Source organism: Mercenaria mercenaria, unplaced genomic scaffold, assembly GCF_021730395.1.
Source record: "Mercenaria mercenaria strain notata unplaced genomic scaffold, MADL_Memer_1 contig_831, whole genome shotgun sequence".
Classification (NCBI taxonomy): domain Eukaryota; kingdom Metazoa; phylum Mollusca; class Bivalvia; order Venerida; family Veneridae; genus Mercenaria; species Mercenaria mercenaria.
Window position 1 is genome coordinate 2,070 of NW_026463739.1, and position 26,059 is coordinate 28,128.

Sequence of the window (26,059 nt, forward strand, 5' to 3'; positions counted from 1 at the left end):
TAATAAGTTCCCAAGTGTGAGTTATCGTAGAATTACGGCCTTTGTGATATATCCGAGGACTCAAAACTCGGGTTATTCTACGATTAACCACGTTTGGGAACTTATTATTTCTTAATTATACTGACCGTCGGATTTAGTAAACAGGCAGCCTTCCCTATCAGCCTCGATCAACAGTGCTCGGCCAACTAACAAAACCAACATGACTTAACCTAATTATTTAACATTATAGTGTAAGACTTTCAAATATAAGCAAACTGCGTTTCATATAACTTAATATGTTCATTATAGTTTCATTTATGAGGTACATAGTTCTCACCTGATTTAATTTGTCAGCAAATGTTCCTACAAACAAGACCGGTGGCCCCTGATCATCTGAAGAGCTACAAAACTCGTGTATGGACTTTAACCAAAACTCAACAAACTCTGAAATAGATACATTAGTGTATGTATTGGATTTGAATTGATTATTATAATGATTGCCTTGAACTGATTGGCTTATCATAATGATTTGTCTGAAAGTTAATTACTCCCGCCATGTGAATCCCTAACAAATGAAATGGTGACATTTATACGATATGGAAAAACAACAAGGATAAAACTTCAACAGGTAAAGCCACGTTCTAAAAACGCATCTTCTCCAAACATAACCCTGGCACTCGGACGCGCACACGCCCAACACACACGCACACACGCACATGCACAGAGAGAGAGAGAGATAGAGAGAGAGAGGGGGGGAGAGAGAGAGAGAGAGATAGGGAGAGAGAGAGGGAGGGAGGGAGAGAGAGAGTAAACACACAAGGACAAAACAAACAAATAAAGGAACACTGTCGGACACCGCCATGGAACGTTCAGTGGCAAAACCACCACCGCTGGGACGCTTAAACCGGTTTATGGTGCACCTTACCTCACTCTTTCCCCCACCATGATCCAAAGTCACAGGACAGTGTAAACAAAAGTAATCTTTATCTGGTGAAATCCTAAAATATGCAAAGGGAACAGAAGTCTTGTAGAACACAAAAATGCTCTTGTATATATGTATATAAATGTAATCCTTAAGAACCTAAAACGCCTGTACCCAATGCCTTCGCAGAAACCAGAGCAACAAGGGAAAAACCGACGAAACAGACCGGAGGACAGAGATCAAAATAGCTCAGTCTTGTTGGGATTTAAGAACTACATATTATAGAGTCCTTCACCTGTTCCGTCAGACACACTCAAAGAGATAAGCGCAGCGTCCAACTATTAAAGGGCTGAACACAAAACATGCGGTGTGCTTCAAAACAGCTGGGTTATAACCTTTTTTGACAAAACGTATAATGATTTTACTAAATGAAATTGGAAAATTTCCATGACCAAAAATCTTACGAAGTTTGTAAACCACATCCCATAAACAAGAGCTGTCAGTAAGACAGCGCGCTCCGCTATTCGGCGATTTGACAGTAAAATGAATTTATGTCTCAATAAGAGACCTCTACTTTAAAAGGAAAATATACCAAGATATAAAAAGACTCTACTACTCAGAGGGGTTTAAAGGTCAAGTATGGAAGGGGTACTAAAAGAATTTAACATAAATAATTCCAAGTATAACATTTTGGTGACCTTGTGCTTGGATATAATGTGCCCAGCCTCTACACATGCTTTGTTTATATGCATGATAATATTTATGTGAACTTACAATAAGTAAGATATAAACAATAGTAACAAAAATATGACAGAAGAACAAAGGTTGCCGAAAAACTTTACCCTTAAAAATATCCTAACACCTTGGTGACCTTGACCTTGGATATAATGTGCCCAGCCCCTACACATGCTTTGTTTATATGCATGATAATATATATATGTGAACTTACAGTAAATAAGATATAAACAATAGTAATAAAGATAGAAAAACAAAGGTTGCCGAAAAACTTTACCCTTAAAAATATCCTAACACCTTGGTGACCTTGATCTCGGGTATAATGGGCCCAGCCTGCACATACTTTGTTTGCATGCTGGACAATGTTAATGTGAAGTTGCAGTAAGATATAAGCAATAGTAAAAAAGAAAAACACAAGTTGCCGAAAAACTTTAACCAAGAAAGCTCACGCCGACGCCGGGGCGAGTAGAGTAGCACCCCTATTCTCCGAATATTGGAACTAAAACGGGTTTTGATATACCTTCTCGCAGAAGTGTCTTTAAATTGCTACTGTATTTTAAAACCAAATTTGAATTACGATATTGAATTTTAGCAAAGTATATACGTAATTTATAATAACGGTAGCCATATTGAAGAAGTTTATTTGTAATATATTGATAACGTTCATTGAAATCCTCAACATGACTACACGCTCTTGCAAACCAAATTAAATGTCCCAGCCTGAGGTACATCCCCATCCAAATAAGGGAAGTTTACTAAAATCAAATCACCGAATAATTTTGCAGGAGACAGAGTAACAAGAGAAACCTAATAACAAGTCAGAAGACCAACAGACCAGAAGTCAAATAAAGAAGAAGCTTAGTCCAAGTAGACCTGAAATACTGCCTGTCATTGAATATACCACCTGTCCTGTCAGACAGAGTCATAGAGGAAAACTTACGAAAGTAAAAAGGGCCGATATGCTTCAAACAATAAAATCTGTAAAAGATCCTTTGGAAGCATAGAATGCAACCAAAAACAATAATAGCAGACTCGGATTGATTAAGTCTGTTCATGTGAGGTAATGAAATTTGCAACACTTCTCAAGCCCCCTAGCACCGGCTTAAGCGGAACTCTATAGCACATTTATTGAATAGACTCTACACTAAATCCAAGTACGGATAGACTTTAAACAGCCGCTACATGGCAAAACCTCTTTTATCATTTTACGGAGCTTATGAATAACAACCCCATAAAAGTCAGGTTGCGTTTAAAGTTTAAATTTTAGGTCTTAATTAAATCATGAAACCAAATATTTGATTTACGATAGTTAGATTTAGTAACATAATTATTTACTCAGTTTATAATCTGAATGTGTTTCCCATAAAACTGTTCGTGTTCCGTTATGTGGACTGAAATACACCCCGCTCAAATTGCACGTAGGCCCATAAGAACCTGCTTGAAATCACATTTGCGCCTTAGCCAAGTGATATTGCGGTGACAGGCTTGAGTGTTTCTCCAGTTGTCCAGGTGTTCGAAACCCGGGCCAGGTACTGGAAAATCGTCGTGAAAAAAGAAAGCTTCGCACGTATCGGTATTTTGTACTTAACAAATTAAAATTGTCTATTTACAAAAAACTAGATTAATTAGCCTGACATGCCTTTATCTTAAACCTTCTCTCCGTTCTCGGAGCATAGCTCGTTCAGTCTTTCTGATCAGATCGCTATGTATCTACAGTTACATGACAAGTTCCGTGCACTTAAGTCGCTGCGTTTATGGCAAGCACCTTTGAACGTGTTTATCATGAAAAGGGTGCTATAGAAATAACGAATAAAGACCTTTGGCCTCCACATATATTTAACACCTCAATGAATTTTATAACTGCAATAAATGAACTCTGTTAAATGTGTGAAGGAGTCTCTTCGTAGCAAATCTATTACATTATAAATTTATATGTCATTAAAATTACAATCACTGTACTCCTGGCCTTTGATCCTATGACTTTAAAATCAATACTGGTCATGCTCTGCCCGTGGCTGCCCGTGGACAGAGTGCCTGCAACGTTTGTGAATCATAGGTCAAGGAATAATCAATGATATACACACAAAAATGTATGTGAAAAGATCACTTTGAAGCATAGATCGCAACCAAGCCACAAAATAGCAGGCTCGGTTTGATTGAGTGTATTCATGATATATCACGCCCCCTAGCACTGGCTTAAACGGAACACTATAATAGTAAAATCAAATTTACCCGAAGATCCCAAAGGATTAGCAAATATAACGATACTGTTTCCAAGATATTGAGCGGAAACGGCTTTTGTACATACTGTCCTGAAACCTTCTACCTCGGATCCGCTGACCTTTAAATCAATACTGTTAATTTACTGCTCATTGGTACTGTTTATATGACGTCTGAGAATCGTATATCAAGATTATTCATTGCCAATAAGCAATGTTCATATCAAATTTGGGAAGTAGAAAAATCACTGCACTGTTACTATGAAAATTCACCAGATAAAAACAAATCATAAATTCATCTAAGACTGTCAAGAACGTTACTTATGGTGTAAGGCAATAATGACATTATGACTCATTTTTCATTACTTTTTTTTACTATACGATATATATTAATGAATTGGCATTGTTAATGTCACGTTTGATTTGATCACTTCATATGTAGAGTTGTATATATTTTTTGTTTAAAATGTCATCTATATTTAACTTTATTAAAGACAAATTGTGATTCATTGTAAAACGTAACATTTAAACCAAATCATATAAATATTTATTGCTTATTTGATTTGACAAGTTAATGTCCAAAGCAATTCACCTGATATTCTCCAGCTTTTCGCGCCATCACTATCCGGGAAGCAGTGGTCATCTTTAACTATATCCTCCATGTGTTTGGACATATCAGTGACCAGCAAGTACACAGCGCGTCTGGACAAAAACACCTGGTGTGTTGCATAGAACGCATATTGTCCTGCAAAGTCCCAAACCGAGAGATCTGCTGTATTTGTGTCTTTTCCGTCTGTAGGTAGCTGAGACTGTTCCTTTATCAAATCCTAAACAATATTTGAGAACTAAATATAAAGATATAATTTTTATATTTGACTGTTGCTACAAGTAAATATTTCCGTCCAACGAAATATTACAGTTTAGAATATATCACAATAAAGTGCTAGTTGAATAGTATGATTAAGAAATGAAAATCCTTGTAATTCATTCCTCAAGTATAAGCATTTTATACAATTTTATAGTAAAGATGTTAGTACTATTTACCCAAAGCTGATTTCTAAAAGACATTTCTGAGTCCAGTGTAGAACTAATAGGTTTCTCAAAGACTTCTGGAGCGTCCCAACTGTCTGTCTCTTAAAATACACATACATTGATCAGTTTTATAAATTATGGTGGCTAGATAGTGCAATATCATTGATATGTCATTCTAGCTCAAAGACACAACCACAAAAGTCATTAAGACACCCCGACAAACGTCGAGACAACGTCCATCCAAAAAAAATGCAGTCCGCCAAATGTCGCTCAACAAAACGTAATTGAAGCACCCCACCGAACGTCTTCCGACCAGACGTCGATCCGCTTTTCGTCGCCCCGCCAACGTCGTTATAACGCCAGGCCAAATGTAGCCACTACACAATGGCAGAACTCATCATTGTGACCCACTACGACAGAAAGAAAAGGCACAAATCAGTCATCATAATGTGTTCTTTCAGAAACTTGTTAATATTTTGCATTTGTTAACCATTTAAACGATGGTATGCTTGGTATATACATAATGTTCTCATTTAGATGTCTTCTTTTCATGGCGAGACGATATAGGTGCCATAAGTAAAGTATTTGTATTTCAAAACTTTGACTTTTTTCAAAATTGTTAAATAGTATACCTTGATACACGGTATAATCGCTACCCGTACACTTTACTTCAGTTGAAATAGGAACATCTTCCTCTTCCGGGCACTTCTTGTCGAGCCTTTTCTTGGTCAACAATTTCACCAAACGATAATGTATAGGCTTCTGACCTGACAGCACAAAAACAAAAATATTCCTGTACGGTATTTTATTTGTTCCCTGTGAATCTGATTAAACCACTCCGATTTTATGGCGGCCGTAGTTGGATGACACATTAAGTTGTTGCCACATAACAATACATGAAACAATTCACAGTAGGTTATAAACTATAAAAGGGTATTGCACAGTATTATGGCGTTTTGAAATGTGAACAAACAAAAGAAGAAAATAAGATTAAGTTCATATACAAAGTCTCCGATACAGAGCATTAACTAGAAGATGTTTTTGTAGAAAAGCGCATGTCTCCCCCGATGCATAGTAGTAATAAGCAATAAGTTAAAAGGGTACAAGAGCAAAAGTCAAAGAGACACTGATCGTTGGCTGCAATAGGGTTCATCTACTCGGCATGTCTTCTGGGCTTAGTTGTTCTCAGGTTATGGATTTCAATGTTCTGGCCCCTTTGACCTTGGCCTTTGAGCTAGTGACCCCAAAATCAATAAGTGCCATTTACTTTACATATCCAACTATCCTATAAAGTTTCAATATTCTTAGGTTAAGTTGTTCTCAAGTTATTGATCAGAAATGATGTTCCATGTTCAGTCCCTGTGACCTTGACTTTTGATCGAGTAACCCCCTCCCAAAAAAAAAAAAAACAGGGGTCATCTACTTTTAAGCTCTATCACCCTATGAAGTTTGAAGGTTCTAGGTCAAATGATTCTCCAGTTATTGATAAAAAATATTTGACGTACAGATGAACCCTGTGACCTAGACCTTTGATGGAGTGACTCTAGAAACATTAGGGTCATCTACTCTGTAAGGCCTATCAATCTATGAAGTTTGAACGTTCCGGGTCAAACATATCTCAAGTTATTGATCGGAAATGGACAACCTTGTTTTGGCCCTTTTGACATTGACCTTAATAAACAGTCTAAAATCGATAGGGGTCATTTACGCATGTTCAATCATCCTATGAAGTTTTATCATTCTGGTTTAAGTGGTTCTTAAGTTATTGATCAGAAACGATTTTCCATGTTCAGGCTCCTGTGACCTTGACCTTTGATTGAGTAACCCCAAAAATAATAGGTAAGCCCTATTATCCTATGAAGTTTGAAGGTTCTAGATCAAATGATTCTCCAGTTATCAATCGAAAATTTAGTTTGACGGACGGATGGCCTCTGTGACCTTGAGTAACAGAGACCTTGACTGACCTCGAAGCTGACTCTAAAATCAATAAGGGTCATTCACTCTGCATGTTCAATTATCCTATTCTGAGTCAAGTTGTTCTTAAGTTATTGATCGGAAATTTATGGTTTCCTATGTTCTGGTCCCTGTAACCATTACCTTTAACATAGTGATCCTTAGATCAATAGGGGTCATCTACTCTGCATGTCCAATCATCCTATGAAGTTTCAACTTTCTTGGTCAAATGGTTCTCAAGTTATTGATCGGAGATTGTTTTCCATGTTAAGGCCCTTGTGATCTTGAACTTCGGTGGAGTGGCTCCAAAAATAATAGGGATCGTCTACTCTATAAGCTCTGCCGCCACATGAAGTTTGAAGATTCTAGGTCAAATGGTTATTGATCGGAAATAAAGTGTGACGGACGGACGAATGGACAGGGCAAAAACGTATATGTTTCTCCCATTGATTCCTTAATGTCCGAGCGATAACGCGCTACGTTTCGTACTTTTCCGTTTTGATTCCCAGACCCGTATAATTTTTATATTTAAATCTGTATCCAATTTCATATTTTCATGAACGTTCAACGAAGACAACTCAAGTTAGTAAATTTAGTAACTTTTTCCTAACAGAAATATCTCATTATTAAAATCGCAATTACCTTCAAATATACCTCACCTTAAATCTGGTGTTATGCTATAATTTTTTAAGGCACTGTTTAGTTTCGCATTTTTTTTATAACCTTATACTTCACTTTAGGTAGCATACCCCGCCAGGTCATATTTTCAGTGTTAATCAATTTAAAGATATATTCGATTTTATACGAAAATAAGAACAAAACAATGAATTAGAAACCGGAGTAAAACTTACGCAAAGTGTGATATACTAGATAAAAAAATGGACGGACGGAAGATTCGGACCGTCAAAAGTATCACTATAAAATTATTATATTGCCCTCAACCCCTGTACCAACAAGTTATTGAGCTAATTTCGTATACATTTTGTTTCCGACGAGAATGCTACATAATGCTTAAACACAAACGCTCGGTACTTATACATAGTCGTGGATTAAGGTAAGTGTTCCGATTAATGGCTTCAAAAATAGAAAAGTACAATATTTGTAATGTAAATGTGCTACCCATTTAAACTAAGATACTGTACCCCGGTGTAAGTGCCTCGTTTTAAAAATAATCTTGGTGTAGTTTTAATGGGCAGTGGTACAAACCTCAGTAGTGGCGACGTTTTTATCATTATTGAAATAAGAAAGAGGACCATTTGAGCAAGATCAAGATAGATCACCATAGCAATAATTTGGCTGAAAGCTGAAATCTTGCCATTTTGGAACAAATATATTGGTACTCCTTCGCAAAAGTTGTGTTTATGCCAACAATTTTAATACTACAAGAGATATAGTTTGAATTTTGAAACTAAAAACCTAACATTAGGTTTGATCGATCACCTGATACATTTTGTTAGAATTATGTCACTTTACGTACTTACAAAGTTAGTATTTGTTGGTTGATTGTTTTGTTTAGGTCAACAATTCTTTAAAGCTACCCGCCCACAGAGAACCATTTGATCTACAATCTTCAAACATCAAAGGGTAACAGGGCTTATGGACTACATGACCCCTATTGTTTATGGGGTCACTCCATCAAAGGTCAAGATCAAAGGGTTCTAAACATAGAAAACCATTTCCGATCACATGATTAAGAACTACTTGACCCAGAATGTTGAAACTTCATAGGATGACTGGACATGCAGAGTAGATGACACCTATTGATCTAAGGGTCACTCTGTTCAAGGTCAAGATCACAGCGGCCAGAACATGGAAATCCATATCCGGTCTGTTACTTGAGAACCGTTTGACCTGAATCTTTAAACTTCATACGGTGATAGGATTAACAAAATAAGTGATCCTTATAGATTTTGGGGTCACTTTATCAAAGGTCAAGGTTAAACAGGGGCCATCCGTCCGTCACACTTCATTTTTGATCAATTACTGGAGAATCATTTGACCTAGAACCTTCAAATTGCATAGGATGATAGGGCTTACAAAGTATATGACCCTTCTGGATAGGATAATAATATCATTTACGTTTAACGTAGTCTGATAAAGTGAATTTGTCATGTAAAATCTGATAAATTGCAATACCTGCGTTAATGAATCTTAACGAATTTTTGTTATAAATATGATCTTACACTGAAACATCTGCAGCAGTGCTATAAATTGTTTATGTGTTATTTACTAACCTCGATATTCTCACTGAGACCTATGTCATCCTGAAACATCATCGAAAATGCTACTAACCTGTATCAAGCATTTTCCACTCGCCATTTTCGAGAGACACTTTGCATTTTCTAATATGCACGTCAATTCCGTTTGTGCTCTCTTGCTTGTTTATGTTTATATCTTCTTTAAATAAACGTTTTGTCAGAGTTGTCTTTCCAACTCCATAATGACCAACAACCATAACGCGAATATTATGAACAGACTCATGCTCCACTTGCAAAACTTCCTTATATAGTTCGATTGATCTCTTGTCCATTCTCAAGATTTCTTCTGGGATCATACTTCCTGTAAAAAGTTAAAACAAAAAATAAAGAATTAAGAAATGTGTAGATAAAACACAAATGACGCGACTTTGCGATGTCAAGAAACAAAATTGTGTGTATTTCGACATCTCACGATGTACGGCACAGTCCTGTGCCCGAAATGAATAACTGTTACCACTATAGTATATACACGAAAATAGAAAAAAGTAAACTAGAAAATCTTCACTTTTATTTTCGAATTGGCGACATGGATATTTTGAAATCCATCAGTTTGCAGCAATGTTTACGCCCTAAAACAATTACGTAAAAACACTGAACCTTAAATGAAAGACAGACAGTAAACACTTGTTTTTCTCACTTCCTAATACCGCCAGCTACTTCACGCAAGCAGTATTCTGCCTAATATGTGACCAAAATAAACCTAAATATCACTTCCTGTGAGCAAGTACATTTCAAAGAGGTTGTTTGCAACGATCATCCTGACACTTTATTTTCCCTTTTTATTTTCTACCCTACAGGCATGTGTATATTTTCAGGAAAACCAAATAATTTCACAACCAGGGATAGACAAAAGACAGCTTTGGCAATTTCATATTGATAAAAGGTGCTGTCACAAATAAATTTAAAAGAAAACATTAAAATTTCAGCATATTTGTTCTTTTTTTTTTTTTAGAAATCGTGCCATTTTGCGCAGAGATGTATATCATTTGAATATTTAAAGATCTAATATGACACTACTTATTTATTTCTTACTTGATCTATTATTAACAATCCACATGTATCCATTTGTCTGCGATCTATTAGGTTTACCAATTCAGTGAGATAATATACAAATAGGGCATCCCTTGCAGTGGACATTAGAATTACAATAAGCATCATTTTCAGCATGTTTTACTTAAGTAAGAAATGTGCCATAAATATCTTTAAACACCGAAAATATTAAATGCACTCTATTTATCTTAGATCATATATTTCCGATTTCTCACAGGCAAAGTAACGATTGGACACTATTATTACTTTTTTTACAGGTGAATACAACGTTTGACGTAACGACCGCAACTTTGTCGTTCTCTCGATCAGAATTCTGCTTGTTCTATCTATCGGAATTCCAAATTTAGCATTCTCAGTAAGAAAAATATGCCATATTATTTTCATGTGACAGTATAATATAACACATTTAAAAACAAACGGTAACTGTATAATATAACATATTTAAAAAGAAACGGTTAGTCTTTGGTAGAAGAAAGGAAACCTCTGCGTATTTCTATAAACGGCCAAGGGTCTAAATCAATCCGACGGTTTGCGCCAAATTAATACCTTACCTTATTCAACTTTAAATGTCAATAAAAAATTATCGCTTTCATGCAATCTATGCATTTTTAAACATTGAAATCAAAACGGTATCTGTATAGTTTACAGATCTATATACTCTATAAATATTTATTTGCTTAAAGTAAAAACATATTGCAAACAGTAGTGTACGGATTTTGAAAAGTTAAAAAAATCATAGTAGTAAAATATATGTATATACAAACCTGTTTTCCGCAAGTAACTGCCAACTTTCACATTTGACTCTACGAATCGCGGGGTCGCGAGTTCGATCCCCGGGCGAGGCGTATGTTCTCCGTTACAAGAAATTGTGTCTAGTCATCCGTCCTCCGCTTCTGATTCATGTGGGGAAGTTGGCAGTTACTTGCGGAGAACAGAATTAAGGAACACATTTTAGGTAAACTGCCCGCCGATACATAACTGAAATACTTTTGAAAACCCAAAACAAACAAACAAAATCTGTATTTTCATGATGCACGAGTGCTTTGGAATTTTCTGTTTACGCGCGTCTGTTTCCCGCGCTGAGATTAAAATAGTTGCAAAATGCACATCTCAACGTAATTGAGCATCAAATAAAAAGAAAATTTGTTTGTTTTTTCGTGAATATTGAATATATCTCACCTCGAAGTGAGAAAAATTTCACATTTTCACTCGCGCTACGCGCTCGTGAAAATATTTGAAATTTTCTCACTTCTCAGTGAGATATATTCCATATTCACTAAAAACAAACAAATATCCTCTATATATTCTGTTATATACATGTAATCGTGAAAATATAGGCAGATGTGATTCGCAAATGAAAAACTGTTTAATTTCAATGTATAATGTAATATTGTAAAACTACAGACGAATGTTTTGAAAAGATACATAATGCACTTTATTTGTATGAAAGAAATCATCACGTTTTAAGAAATTCCTCGATTATATCTGTATTATGCTTGCACTAACTATTCTGATGCCTAAATACTGAGAAATTGTATCTATCTGTAATATTATGTACTTTAAATTGTCTTTTAATATGTATGTGTAAAATTACCCAACTGTTTAAGTCGTGCATTCAAAAGCTAATTATGTTTACTAAAATTATACCTGGCGAACCCTCGGCAACATTTCTAAACGATCAACATTAAGGATTTGTTATAGCTTAGATTTACTATTAATCTTTTTTTTATTATTTTTTTGTGGAAGAAATGAAGGGATTTGTAATGTAACAGGTTTGAAAGGTTCGGAATATTGTATATTCTATAAATCATTGTTTAATATGCTACGTAGAAAGATGATAAACTATAATACTTGAATCTAAATTGAAAAGCTGAATTGTCAAACCTGTCACAAAACATGTAGCCCAAGGGTTAAACAGGTATACTTAGTTGTTTATATCATTTACTTCCGGGATCAAAGTTAGATATGTTAAGGAAAAAGGCACGACGAATTGTGTAATTTTACATAGCGGCTAGACTGCTTAATTAAATATATATGCTGAAATATAATTATCTACAGTGAGAGTTAGATTTAGAGTTAGAGAGAGAAAGATGGGTTATAGATGCTAGATTGATAAGGTCACCTTTACTTAATAATATCTAGCTAAAATGTTATGTTTAAATATTAAAGACTGTTGCTATGATAAATAAAACTGGTTAATAGGTTATGTTTGTTGTATTAAATGGCCACGCTACGTTACAGCGCGTGGAGAAAGCGCCACTTCCGGTAAACGAGATCTCGTTTTTTTGTCACGGGAGGTTGGCGAGATTTGCTCTATATGCCTTTCAAGTTGCCAATCTATTTACTTTTATAGCTCTTTGTGTTAACATAACTTTTGCAAGTTTTGCGACCGATATCGGGACAAAAAAAAAATGAAAACGATTATCTTCATTTATTTCAATAGCCAGTCACGACGGAAATTTCATGCCATTCATTTAAATAAAAAATATCAATGACCATGCAGTTTTGTATTTTCTTATGACCTTTGTTGGAAAAGAATATAAATTTAAGAAATCTTTTAACACAACACTTAATTTTTGCCAATAAGTTAACTTCATTTCAAGTTCGCGTGCGTTTAAATATTGTTAATGCATACAGCAATTTCAATAAAAGAAATATTATCTTACTTTTAAAGTCACAAAACACGTACACGTGGGAGGTTGTTCTCACGCTACAACGTAACACATGCGAGGGAGAAAAATTGCAAACAATAATTCGATTTTTGCAGTAATTAGTTCACTCTGAAGGAAGTTACTCGGCTAAAAGACGTATTAGATATCTCATTTATGAAATTGGGTGTAAAATTGAGCCGAGAAAGGTTTAGAGACAGTGTATTTTTGACGTGCGGTGGTGGGGACAGAGGAGAGGGATTTTTTCTATGTGTTCACTGGTTGTCAAACCCGGAAGCAAATTTACCAAAGTTGATTTGATCGAATTAAACTGAGTTTGGAGCAGAATAAACAGGTTGTAAGCTAACCTATAGATATATAGTTTCAATACAAACTGATTCCTGTGCTATATTGTGACTTTAACTAAATTTAAGAGTGATCTCAGACAATCGTGATGGCAGCACATGTAGGGTTTGAAGAGAGTCAGGACTATGTTGAATGTATATTTAGCCACTCTCAACCTGTATTGTCAGCGTTAAATAGTGTTACCCCATCTCGTTTACTTCATCGGAAGCGTCATCACTCGGATACACCAGAAGGGGCTACAGTCAAGAAGGCCAGGGGTAGTCTGGTCGTGGCGCATAATGACACAGAGCGGGTGATTGCACATGCGCGAAGGGCGTTATATGGTAAAACGCCAGCAAAGCAGCAAGGAGAATGTGATTCTAGTGGTGTTGATGTAATTATTCAGAAAATTGACAGCCTGGCTGTGGAGATTAAGAATGTTACTCAGAATGTTACGGAGCGTATTGATAAAATGGCAATAGACTTGGAGAAAAAACTGACTGATAAATTGACAGATACGTTTGCACAAGTGTTACACAAACGTGTCAATACTGAAATGAAGAAGATCTCAAAATCTTTAGATGAACGCATTGATACGCTCAGAGCAGACTTGACCAATGATCTAGACACTTTGAATGGAAAAGTTAATTCATTGGCAGATACAGTTCAGACTGTGAACCCAGATTCTAATAATAGAAAAGTGAATGTAATTTTGAGAAAACTCCCTGAGTCGGTCAATGAAAATCTGTCAGATAAAGTGAACAGTATTATTAAGGACCATCTAGAGATTCCAGATGTGAAAACTAAGTCCGTTCGACGTATGCCCAATACGGACACTGAGTCGTTAGTACCAGGGGTGGTGGTAGCAACATTTCACACTGAAATCGAATGGAACAGGGTGTTGAAAGCTAAATCGAAGTTGAACAAAACTGTATATAAGGAGGTATACATGCATGCTGATCAAACACCAGAGGAGCGCCTTACAGCGGGTAATATGCGGACACTTGTGAATGCTGTAAACAATCGAGGGAGAGTTTCGCTAAGAGGAAACCGTGTTATCAGTTTTAATAATGATTCAAATAGACATCAGAATTTCAGTACAAATAATAATGCTCAGCATCGTGGTCAAAGTGTTGATGGTATTCCTGGCAACAACAGTAATACAAATACAAATAGGAACGTTCCCCGTGATACATCACAGGGAAACAGTAATTTTCCTGGAGGTGCTGGCAGACGCGGACGTGGTCAGGCATATCGCGGTCAAGGTCACAGAGGAAGTCGGGTCATAGAGGAAATGATCGTGGACAAAATGCATGGAGAGGACGTGGTGGCACTAGATAGGTGCCAATCGGGTTTTGGAACGTTAATGGCTGGAGCACCTTAGAAAATAGTGACAATTATTATTTAAGAGAACAGTGTTTATATTTTTTAGTGTTTGATGTTTTAGCAATTTCAGAGACTCATCTGAAACGTGATCAATGTATTAATTTATCTGGTTACAAATGGTTTGGTAATAACAGAAAACTATTGCATATTAATGCTAGAACTGGGTCAGGGGGTGTTGGGTTTCTAGTTAAAGAAGAATTATGTAACTATTATGATATTGAGATAGTTGAAAACAGTCATGATGGTATTTTATGGCTTCGTTTCTTTGAAAAACACACATGTTTTGTTTTTCATATTTGTGTTTGTTATTTGCCACCCAAAAATTCCAGTAGACAGGTTGACGAGTGTGAATTTTATGATCAACTATTAACTGATATATATACATTTCAAAATAAGGGACCATATTTTATTTGTGGGGATTTTAACAGTAGAGTTGGGGACTTAGATGATTTTATAGTTGGTGTAGATGAATTACCTTTGAGAAATGTCATAGATTTTACAAGTAATTCTTATGGAGATAAACTGATAGAATTTTTAATTGATAGTAATGCATGTATACTGAATGGGCGTAATTGTGTGAAAAATGATTTCACGTCAATTTCAGCAAAAGGTGCTGCCGTAGTGGACTACTGTCTTGTTCCACATGATTATCTGTATATGTTTAGAGAATTTTCCGTAATCAGAAGTACTGAGTTAATATCACAGTTGCAGCTACATAATGGGTTCTCACCGTCGTCCGTGCCAGACCATTCAGTTTTGTCTTGGAAGGTCGATTTTTCAGAAGTTTATAATATCGATAAGAATTCTGTTACAGAGTCATACATAAGCACATCTAGTTATGAAAAATTTGATGTGAAAAAAATGCCAGAAAATTTTATGACTATGATACTGTTTTTAAATTAGAGCAAAGTTTACGGTTGCAAAATGATATTGATGCTGCCTATGCTGATTTATGTTGTAATATTAAAGCTGAAATGTTTGATAAATTGTAATACAAAACAATAAAGGCCCCTTATACTGGTTCTAATAAAAAGAAAAAGGTTGGTAAGCCTTGGTGGAGCAATGATCTTTCCTGCCTATGGACTAGAATGTGTGAGGCCGAGCGTGAATGGTTAAGATGTACAGATGGAACAAGGAGAAAAAACCCTTAAGTCATTATTTGTCTCAGCCAGACGTGTCTTTGATAGGGAAGTCCAAAAGAGTAAAAGAGCTTATTGGGTGTCTTTTCAAAAAGAACTGTTATCGGACTGTGATGATAATAACACTGATTTTTGGAAGTCCGTAGGAAGAATAGGAGTTTCACATTCCAGGTCTAAACAAATACCGCTTGAAGTAGTAAATGATGATGGGTCTATTTCAAATAATACTGAAACAGTGCTTTGTAAGTGGAAAAAATGATTTTAAAAATCTTTTTGTGCCTAGACAAAATAATTTGCATTATGGTAATAATGTAACAAATGACATAGTAACAGATGAAAGTCGGGCTAGATGTTCAGAATTAAATAGAGATATTTCTATTCTCGATGTTAGAACAGCTATTATGAAAGCTAAATGTGGAAAAGCATGTGGAATAGATAGTTTGCCTGTGGATATTTTAAAAAATGAGACATGTGTCTCTTTTTTACATATTTTATATAATGTTTGTTTTAAGGTTTAGCAGTATATCACAAAATAACAGATTTTTTTAGTAAATGAACAGCATCCTGACGCACAACTTATCTGTCCAATACATGCTTTACTGTTCTGTCCCACAGTGTTGGATACTTAAAATATTCTTAACGAGTTGTCCCCCTTTGAATAAGAATGTCATTTGTAAAGAAATAAATGTAAACAATTGTCAAAAACGATGTTTTACCTAGTTATGTAAAGTTTAAACACTCGCACGATGTTGCAAATGCATCAAAACGAAGACATGTAACAGCTTTTTCAAAATGGTGAGTTTTTAAAGGCGCTGAACTGTCCAGAAGTGTCGCCCCTTCATGCAGTCCCTTTCCGAAATTCAATAAATACATGAATAAATTGACAATGGTTTTATAGAATAATATAAATGTTTTATATGCTGTTAAATTTTCATGTAAAACAATGCTTTCTTTCTATGATTTGATGGCGTTTGAACTTTTTCACCGAAACATGGACCTATACCTTAACACAGGGGTTATACCATCAGAATGGGGTAAGATTATAATTAATCCTATACCAAAAAGTAGTACACTTGACCCTCGAGACCCATTATCTTACAGAGGTATTTCGTTATCGTGCTCGATGTACAAAATATACTGTTCTATTTTGAATACCAGACTAGCTACTTGGGCGGAGCATTAAGATATATAAGTCGATGAACAAAATGGTTTTTCGTAAGCAAAGGAGTACAGTTGATCATATTTTTTCCTTAACAAATATTATTGACACAAGAAAAAAGTCTAAACAATCTACCTTTTGTGCCTTCATAGATTTTACAAAGACTTACGATTTTATAGATAGAGGTATTCTGTGGTTAAAATTATCCAACCCAGATGTAGGTATAAATGGAAAGATTCTAACTGCTCTGAAATCTTTATATAGCAATGTTACTTTATGTGTGAGAATTAATGGTCTTTGTACCGACTGGTTTAATGTGGTCTTAGGCAAGGGTGCTCGTTGTCACCTATGTTGTTTAATTTATATGTTAATGACCTTGCTGTAAGACTTAAACAAGCAGATAAAGGTATAAGTTTAGAAAATAGTAAACTCTGTATTCTTTTGTATGCGGATGATATAGTCCTACTAGCAGAAAATGAAGAAGATTTGCAATATATGTTAAACATTTTAAATGAATGGTGTAACCAAAATAATATGGTTGTTAACCCATTAAAAAGTAATATTGTACACTTTAGGCCAAAATCTGTTCACAGAACTGCATATACTTTCACATGTGGAACCAATGATATAAAGGTGATTGAGAAATACACTTACCTGGGACTGCTGTTGGATGAGTATTTAGATTTTGGAATAACTGCTAAAAGTGTTTCTCAGAGTGCGGGAAGAGCCCTTGGTCTGCTGACTGCGAAATGTAAGTCTGTAGGGGGTGTGCCTTATAATGCTTTCAAAAAGTTATATGACAGTACAGTATGGCCAGTAATAGCATATGGGGCTTCAGTTTGGGGTACTAAATCCTTGTGTTAATGCGGTACAGATTCGAGCGATGCGGTTCTTTTTGGGTATGGGCAAGTACACGCCAAACAGTGCTCTCTATGGTGAAGTTAAGTTACATATGTCTAATACTGGCTTGCTAGATTACGATGAAAATTGTGACAGGAACTCGTCTAGATATTTTTATGACTTAGTTGAAAATGCATCTATGGATAAATATATTGAAATTTGGAAAGAAAGTTTAGAAAATGAAGTTGGTCCATCTGGTAGAGGTAAGAATAAATTGAGGACCTATCGCCTGTTCAAGCATGACTATGTAATAGAGAACTATGTTAAGTCCTTAATACCTTTGAAACATAAATCAGCATTAGCAAAATTCAGATGTGGCGTTGCCCCTATTAGACTTTGAGACTGGTAGATATGAAAACTTACCAGAGGAGCAAAGACTATGTCCAATATGTAGGCAAGGAGTTGAGAATGAAATGCATTGTATTGTTACACTGTAATGCTTATATTGATCAAAGAAGTACAATGTTTACAAAAGCAACTGATATTGATAATGGTTTTAATAATTTTTTTGACCAGGAAAAACTTGTGTTTGTTCTCTCCAGCAATAATGATAATATGCTTAATGTCACTGCCAAAACCTGTTATGATATTCTTAAAACTAGAAATAATCTGTTATATAAGGAATAACTAGAACTATAATTCTTATTTGAGCTACTATATGGGAGGGTCTGCGCTGGGATATTTTTGGCTGGGATTGGTCACGTTCTAGGTGTCTGGTTTGGCCGTCTACTTGGTTTATCTGCACCGTTGTGGCGCATTTACTGTCGAATGTTTGAAAGGCGGTGTGGATCATGAAGCACATTGATTGTTACCTTTTCTTGTCGTGGATATCTTTGATGCTGGTCTTCTCATGGCGTAGCTCATTTCCTACTATTTTATAGACATGTACAATATATTAAGCAATAGTGGTGAAACATGAGTTATTTCATGGGAATCATTAATTTAAGGAGGTATATGTTTACAAATGGTCGTTTTTGTATGTAATGTGAGGACTACCTTTGTATGAAAATGTGACTTGTTTTTGAAGTAAACTAAATTTTACGATGTAAATAATGTATTAACTCAGTTAAAATCTTATATAATGTAAAGATATTCTTTTATGACAGTGCAGATTATCATTGCTAACCAGTCCCCTCATGATCTGATCATGGAGGGTAATTGGTTTTTTAAAATATTTTTTATTTTGCGCACTAGTGCCACGATTTACAGTCTTCAGTATCTTATTAAGTCGTAACTTTTTATTGCAGTTTTTTTTAATAAAAAGGTTAGCAGTGGTAAGCTGATTTTTAAGATTATTTTGTGTAAATATTTGTTTGTAGCTTGTGTCTGTATAATATCCTAACAAATTAAAGCTCAGTGAAATTACCAGATCTATGACGTTTAGCAATTATGTGATATAAAATATGTTCGGTCTGATCAGAATATTTACTTATCTTAAACAATTAAACAACTTATCATTGGCTGTGTTAGTTAGTGGTGTGAGAGTCATGTCTCTGGTTTTCTTCATTGATATGCTTCATGATACAAAGTCTCTTATAATTCTATTTCAAGAATGGCCAGTACTATGTATCTTATGTTTTGTAAAATCTATATGTGCATATATGTAACGTATTGGAAGAGACTGAAATAATAAAAAAAATATGATTTTACAAATAATAATAAGGTCATTTATTACAAATCACGATAACAATAACGCCATTGTTTTAACAAAGCTATACGGAAGAAAATTATTTTTGTCTTTATTTGAAAACACAATGTAAAGTTCTTGTGATATTTTTGTTTTTGCTGGTTTAACGTCGCACCGACACAATTATAAATCATATAACGACTTTCCAGCGTTGATAGTGTAGGAAGACCCAGGGTGTCCCTCCGTGCATTATTTCATCAAGAGCGGGCACCTGGGTAGAACCAGCCAGCTGAATGGCTTCCTCGCATGAAGAATTAATCGCTCCGAGTGAGGCTCGAATCCACACTGGTAAAGGGGCAAGTAGTTTGAAGTCAGTGACTTTAACCATTGGGCCACGGAAGCCCCTAAAACTTTTTTTTTAATTACTAGATGATTTAACCCTTAATATACAATTCTGACACGATCAGATGTGTTGCCTTTTTAAACAACGAGAACTGAAACTGTGTTATTATACAACTGGAAAGTTAGTAAGGGCCGGTTTGATTTCATACGTTGCTGAACTTCACAAATTCAACTGTCCGAATGGAGACGTCATAAAACAGTTTACAGTCGCTTTCATGTTTATCTCTTTGGGGCCTCCGTGGCCGAGTGGTTAAGGTCGCTGACTTCAAATCACTTGCCCCTCATCGATGTGAGTCCGAGCCTCATTTGGGGCGTAGAATTCTTCATGTGAGGAAGCCATCCAGCTGGCTTACGGAAGGCCGATGTTTCTATCCAGGTGCCCGCTCGTTATGAAATAATGCTGGGGCATCTGTTGGCCCAACACAATAAATAAATAAATTCATGTTTATCTCATTCAACCGTGTCTCTTCTAAAGTTTGCAAGATTCGGTCATATTTTTGGGATTGACGAGCCAGGCTATATTTATATGTTTTTTAAACAAATTCAATGTTACCAAACCAACAGATAAACATTGTTTTAAACATGCTCTCCCAACAGAATTGTATCGTTTCGGCAGAAGGTTGACTGGAACTACTTTTATCATATCTTTATTCTAAATGTCTGCATTTGATAGAACTAGATGATTAAATAATAAATGAAAATCTATTACTGTAACATATAATTAAGTAAAATCAAACTATGAGCAATTATATACTTTAACTGATCATAAATTTTCTACTAATAAGGGAAGAAACATTGTCCTTGTAGTAAATTTGATATCTACTTACATAAAAACACCGTGACACTCTTGCAGTACGGCTTATTCCAGTAAAATTCCTAAAACACAGATGCCAACAAATTTATAAGAATAATTTTACACGCATCCAAATCACAAGTAGAACTAAATTTAGACCTTGTTTTTCATACTTTATGTTAAAAGCAGTTGCCCTAGTCAACTATATATATATAAGAAAACATTAAAGTCACAGGTAAAACTGTATTTAAGTGCACCTTTTCATACTCTATGTTAAACATTTAGCATATCTTAACACGTTTATGTACCATTCATTGCTACAGTTTAGATCAATATTTAGGCCAACTATATATAGTTTTAAACTTGGTTAATTATAGGGTCTAATTTAATTTTGAAAGTCAACAGTTGGGTTGGAAGTCAATTTTCGTAACCGATAAGTGGGTCTCTTTGTTTATAACTGATTGGTGGTTCAAACTTTAATATACAAAATATATAGGGACCCTTTAATTAACCATATAATATATAATCGCACGCGTCCGTAAATCTGGGCAGATTCTTTTGAATTCCAGTACTGTTAGTCTGTCCACTTTTAGGGTCGTATTTGAATAGAATCTGCCCACATTTACGGATTGAATCTCTAGTTCAAATGTATATATCTGCCCACTTCTATTATATAGTAGAAATAGCCAAATGTGTTAGGAACCGGTAAGTGGGTCTCTTTGATTATAACTGATTCAAGTCATTGTATAAATGATTTTATCATTCAGTCGGGGTTACTGTTTCATTTAAACAGTCATTCTCTATAATGACATAACAAGCTATATAGGGTGTTTGGTAGGTTTGACTTTCGATTTTTCTGAACATTTGCATATTGTCATTATTTGTTGCGTACTTTATGAAATTTCTCCTTTTTTATGGATGTTTGTTTCTGTTGACATTAAAACCAACACCTACATTCTATGCTATTATTCAAGCAAGGTTTGTGGTTGAAATGCAATTTTTAAACCAAATTCATATTTATGGACAAACAGGAAAAATGTAAATGGAATTAAAGTGTTGAAACATATCATTGTAAAAGACAAATTAATCAGTCGAAAATGATACATTTGTGATTGTCAAACATACACTTAGAAATATAAGGCGAGACCTTGTACATAAAATAAATGGAATTTGCGTACTTGTTAAACAACTGCTGTAATTCTCTGCGGCCACATTGAGAATTAAATATGTTTATATATGAAAGGGAAATGCTCGTTGTCACATGATATTAAATAGAAGTTCTGGAAATCTTATTCCTAAGGTTGTTACTATGGAAATATTCTATTTCAGATACTAAGAAGATGCCCATGGGCAACATGTTGAGTGCACCATTTAACCTCTAATTATGACCGTGACCTTTGAGATAGGACCCTTGGGTTTGCACATGACACTTCGTCTCATTTGAGTTAATCAGTCATGTCAAATCTAAACAAGATTCTTCAGTGCTTGTTAAAGTTAAGGGCCGGGCAAGATCTGACATGACCTTTGACCTCCAACTGTGACCTTGGCCTTTAAGACAGGAACCAGGGGTTTGCGCATGACACGCCGTCTCTTTAAAAGTTAACATTTATGCAAAATATAAACAAGATTGCTCATTGCATGTTAAAGTTGTGGTCCGGACAAACAAATGCGGACGAAAGCACGCACGCACATACAACGAACGGCCATTTGGACGACTATGTCTTTGCTTCCGCATGTGGGCTTTACAAAAATTGAGAATTCTTTTAAACTTGAAAATATATCTACTTTAATAATTATGTTACCATGTCTGTGCTGTTTTTATTAAAGACAAGTCAAATACAAAGCAAACAAAAGGGGTTCGGCTCAAGAGTGGATTAAGTTTAATGGCTTATATTTGAGTCCTAGGGCCATAATTATGTAAAAAATCATACTAATATAACTACTCCCTAGACAAGGGTTTTTACCCCGCAGAAGCTATGTTTTCAACTACTTTCTTTACATGGCCAGGAAAAAAATATTATCAGCTATTTTCCCATTCAAACACTGCATTCAGTTATTCAAATGAATCAACTTTTAAAATTACCTCAATATATTTTCATATATTTATCTGTTTTTCGACAATTCGACATCATACCGAACAATACACAGAGCGAATCCGAAGTCTAACAACATCGCGTAACAACGAATAAAGATATAAGCAGTCAGTAAAATCAACGTTCTGGGCCATTCGCGAACAAAACAACCATTGCAATATGAGTTTTAACTAAAAACTACAAACTAACCGCCAAAATTGTATTTACATAGCACCAACACCAGCCATAATCCTTGTTTCAAACTTTTTTCTTTCTAAAATATCTAACCGCTACCATTTTGCTTCGTACGTCATATGTTTGCACATACGCGCTCTGATTGGCTCACTATTTTTACCTGACCAATCCGCGACTAATTGTATTACGGGTTTTTCCAGAGTCGCGTGATTTGTAATTTGACAGCTACTTTGATCAAATAAAAATAATAAGGTGTTGGAGACAACCTTGGCTTTACAGGAATTGAATTTTGCTGGTTAGATTATTGTTTTCATTCACCATTTGTATTGCAATGGTTGCTTTGTCCGCGGAAGGTCTAGAATGTTGTCTTTACTGACTGCGCATAGCTTGATATGTTGTTACGCGATGTTGTTAGACTTCGCATTCGCTCTGTGTATTGTTCGGTATGATGTCGAATTGTCGAAAAACAGATAAATATATGAAAATATGTTGAGGTAATTTTAAAAGTTGATTCATTTGAATAACTGAATGCAGTGTTTGAATGGGAAAATAGCTGATAATATTTTTTTCCTGGCCATGTAAAGAAAGTAATTGAAAACATAGCTTCTGCGGGTAAAAACCCTTGTCTATGGAGTAGTTATATTAGTATGATTTTTTCCATAATTATGACTCTAGGATTCAAAAATAAGTCATTAAACTTAATCCACACATGTTCTATGGAGTAGTTATATTAGTATGATTTTTTCCATAATTATGACTCTAGGATTCAAAAATAAGTCATTAAACTTAATCCGCACATGTGCCGGACCCCTTTGAAGCAAACTAAGAATTGAATAAATAAAATTTATGGACAAATTTTCTGAAGTTTTTACATGAGTACATATACTATTGCATACGTGAATGTTTGTAGATAATTCAAATCCACGAAAACGTTTCTTTTTCACAATTTCTAGTTCTGAGAAAATTTCTTACACAATATACTAAAATTGTAACTAGAATTGCATATTTTGTATCATTTTTAATCTTTTTTCACAGGACAATTTTTTCTTTTTCTTAAGCTGTATCATTGGCTTACATTACATGCATCACACACAACAAAATTAAAACATAATAAGAGGGTCATTCAGCCTAAGGTGCTCACCTATGTACAAGGTTTCAAGTGTCTTTGTATAACATAATGGAACAAGTACAGAGTTAGGTTTCTTCTGTGTTAGCCTATATTATATGTATGTCACACACATTTTTGAACTTAGGGCGATAATATTAATAAATACGGTATACAGTTTAACTTTGATATCACACGCAAAATATCAAGACTCTAGCTATTATTGATTCGAAGACTCATGCTGTTGAAAAAAGGTTACGCATCGATATCAAGGTCACAATAGCCTAAATAGTTTTCCCTATATATTCTATATAAAACTGACCTTTTCAAAGAGCTACCAAACATAGCTAGACCCATCTGAGAGAACAAATCCTTACCTCATTTTAAACAGTTATGATAAACAGATATAAAATGAAGAGGTTCCTTTAGTACAGTTAGGCCATAAGCACAGCTACCGGCGCTTCGTCGCATTACGGTTAAACGTGTGAAAAAGAAAATGAATAAAACAGTGTATAGAATTACTATCGAGTTGAAAAATCGTGGTATTGTTTTGGAATCGATGTTGTTCAGGTTTCTCCCAGTACACAATGCTCATAGTAATGACTGTGACTCATTACAGTCTCCGGTAGATACTGGATTAACTAAATTTGAACGAAAATATCTTAAATGCATATATTTTGTAACCATGGTGATACTAACCCTAACCTTTAGTCAGTATTTTATGCATATTGTACACCAAATGCATGCGGGCATGCAAAATATGCATATATTTGCCGTGAGCTATGTACTGATAATCACTTTCGGGCATGCACAGAAGACCGCTCCAAGTCTGCAATGAGTTACATCGCATAGTAATTAATCAGTAAGACGTCAGTAGACGCTTGCTGTGTACGGTTGATAAAAGCGTTTCGCTTACTGCTTTGAACGTTGAATAAAAATGTAAATGAGCGTCTGATAATAAGAATTTAGAGCTAAATACATTTTCTTCGAACAAAAAAAGATAAAATACAATATTTTCAATGGGAAACGATTTTTGTCACGCTACCATAATTGAAATTGATTATGTATACTTACATTTGTATTGCAGACGTCATACTTCCATATTGGTGCAGTGGTTACCGAGTTCGCATTGTAACCCAAAGGTCGGGAGTGCGATCCTCACCGGAAGCCATTGTTTTTTCTTTTTAATTTCTTTTTATTTCAGTTTTTTTTAATGAGTTTTGAAAGCATTGTAAAAAATAAAGATATTCTTGTGAAATTTTACAAGTGTTTTGTTAGTGATGTCAGGTTCCAATGTACTGTCTGTAGATAAAACTTATTTTTTAAAACGGTTTTTGGAACAAAATATACAGGCATTGAACTGTGGAAAGCACATAATGCTCTTCTCCCCGTTCACATATATTTCATCCACAAGTTTATCACTAGTAAAAAAAAACTATTGGCTATGAATTATCAATAAACATCAAAAAGGCTCCTACTACCATTCCTATTCTATACCAGTAGTGCTAAAAGATTAACCATAAAAATGTCATAGACTATTAACTTAGCAGTTCAGTTAATAAAACCGTAATTTCACACTGGATATTCGGGTACCTACTTGAGTAAGCGATACCGCCCTCGTGTGATTTATATACATGTAGGTTGTATTGGGTATATAAAAACAATGCCAACGTATTACACATATTTAAGTATGCTGAACATTTTAAAGACAGAATCGTCCGAGGAAATGCATTAATTCGCACTGGTGAAAATATCAGTCCTCAAAAATATTGATATGACTACAAAATTTGAAGAAATGTAACGAAATTCATGTAATTTGACGTTTTGAGACGTATTTTTTTTTTTGTTCGAAGATGAGATAACTGAATTTGCCACTCTCCTTGGTAAAACTATGCATACTCAACTATAAAACGAATGGATCGTATACCTGCAAGTTATTTTTGTTGATAACATTTCAATTATATGCATCCTGTCGCTGTTTTTGATGGTTCCTCTGACGATGGATGAAAATAAACAATGATAACTACCCGTTTGCACATGGGTACCGTCCTCGTTATGTCAATGAACATTTTTAAAACTCCCCGCAGCGATTACTTCCGCAATACGGTACACTTAAATGAACGCAATTAAAGGTAATCGC

General features: G+C 35.0%; 1 protein-coding gene across 1 annotated transcript; it reads right to left on the reverse strand.

The window, feature by feature from the left end:
• Positions 1–316: 316 nt before the first annotated feature.
• LOC128554877 (probable serine/threonine-protein kinase roco5) lies at positions 317–10,155 on the reverse strand (the record flags this gene model as incomplete). The annotated part of the gene is made up of 6 exons (XM_053536194.1): positions 10,131–10,155; positions 9,133–9,399; positions 5,520–5,654; positions 4,900–4,988; positions 4,448–4,682; positions 317–423 (listed from the first exon to the last, which is right to left on the reverse strand). Coding segments are annotated over exons 1-6 (858 nt in total), but the record flags the coding sequence as incomplete, so codon positions are not given.
• Between the last annotated feature and the right edge of the window lie 15,904 nt (positions 10,156–26,059).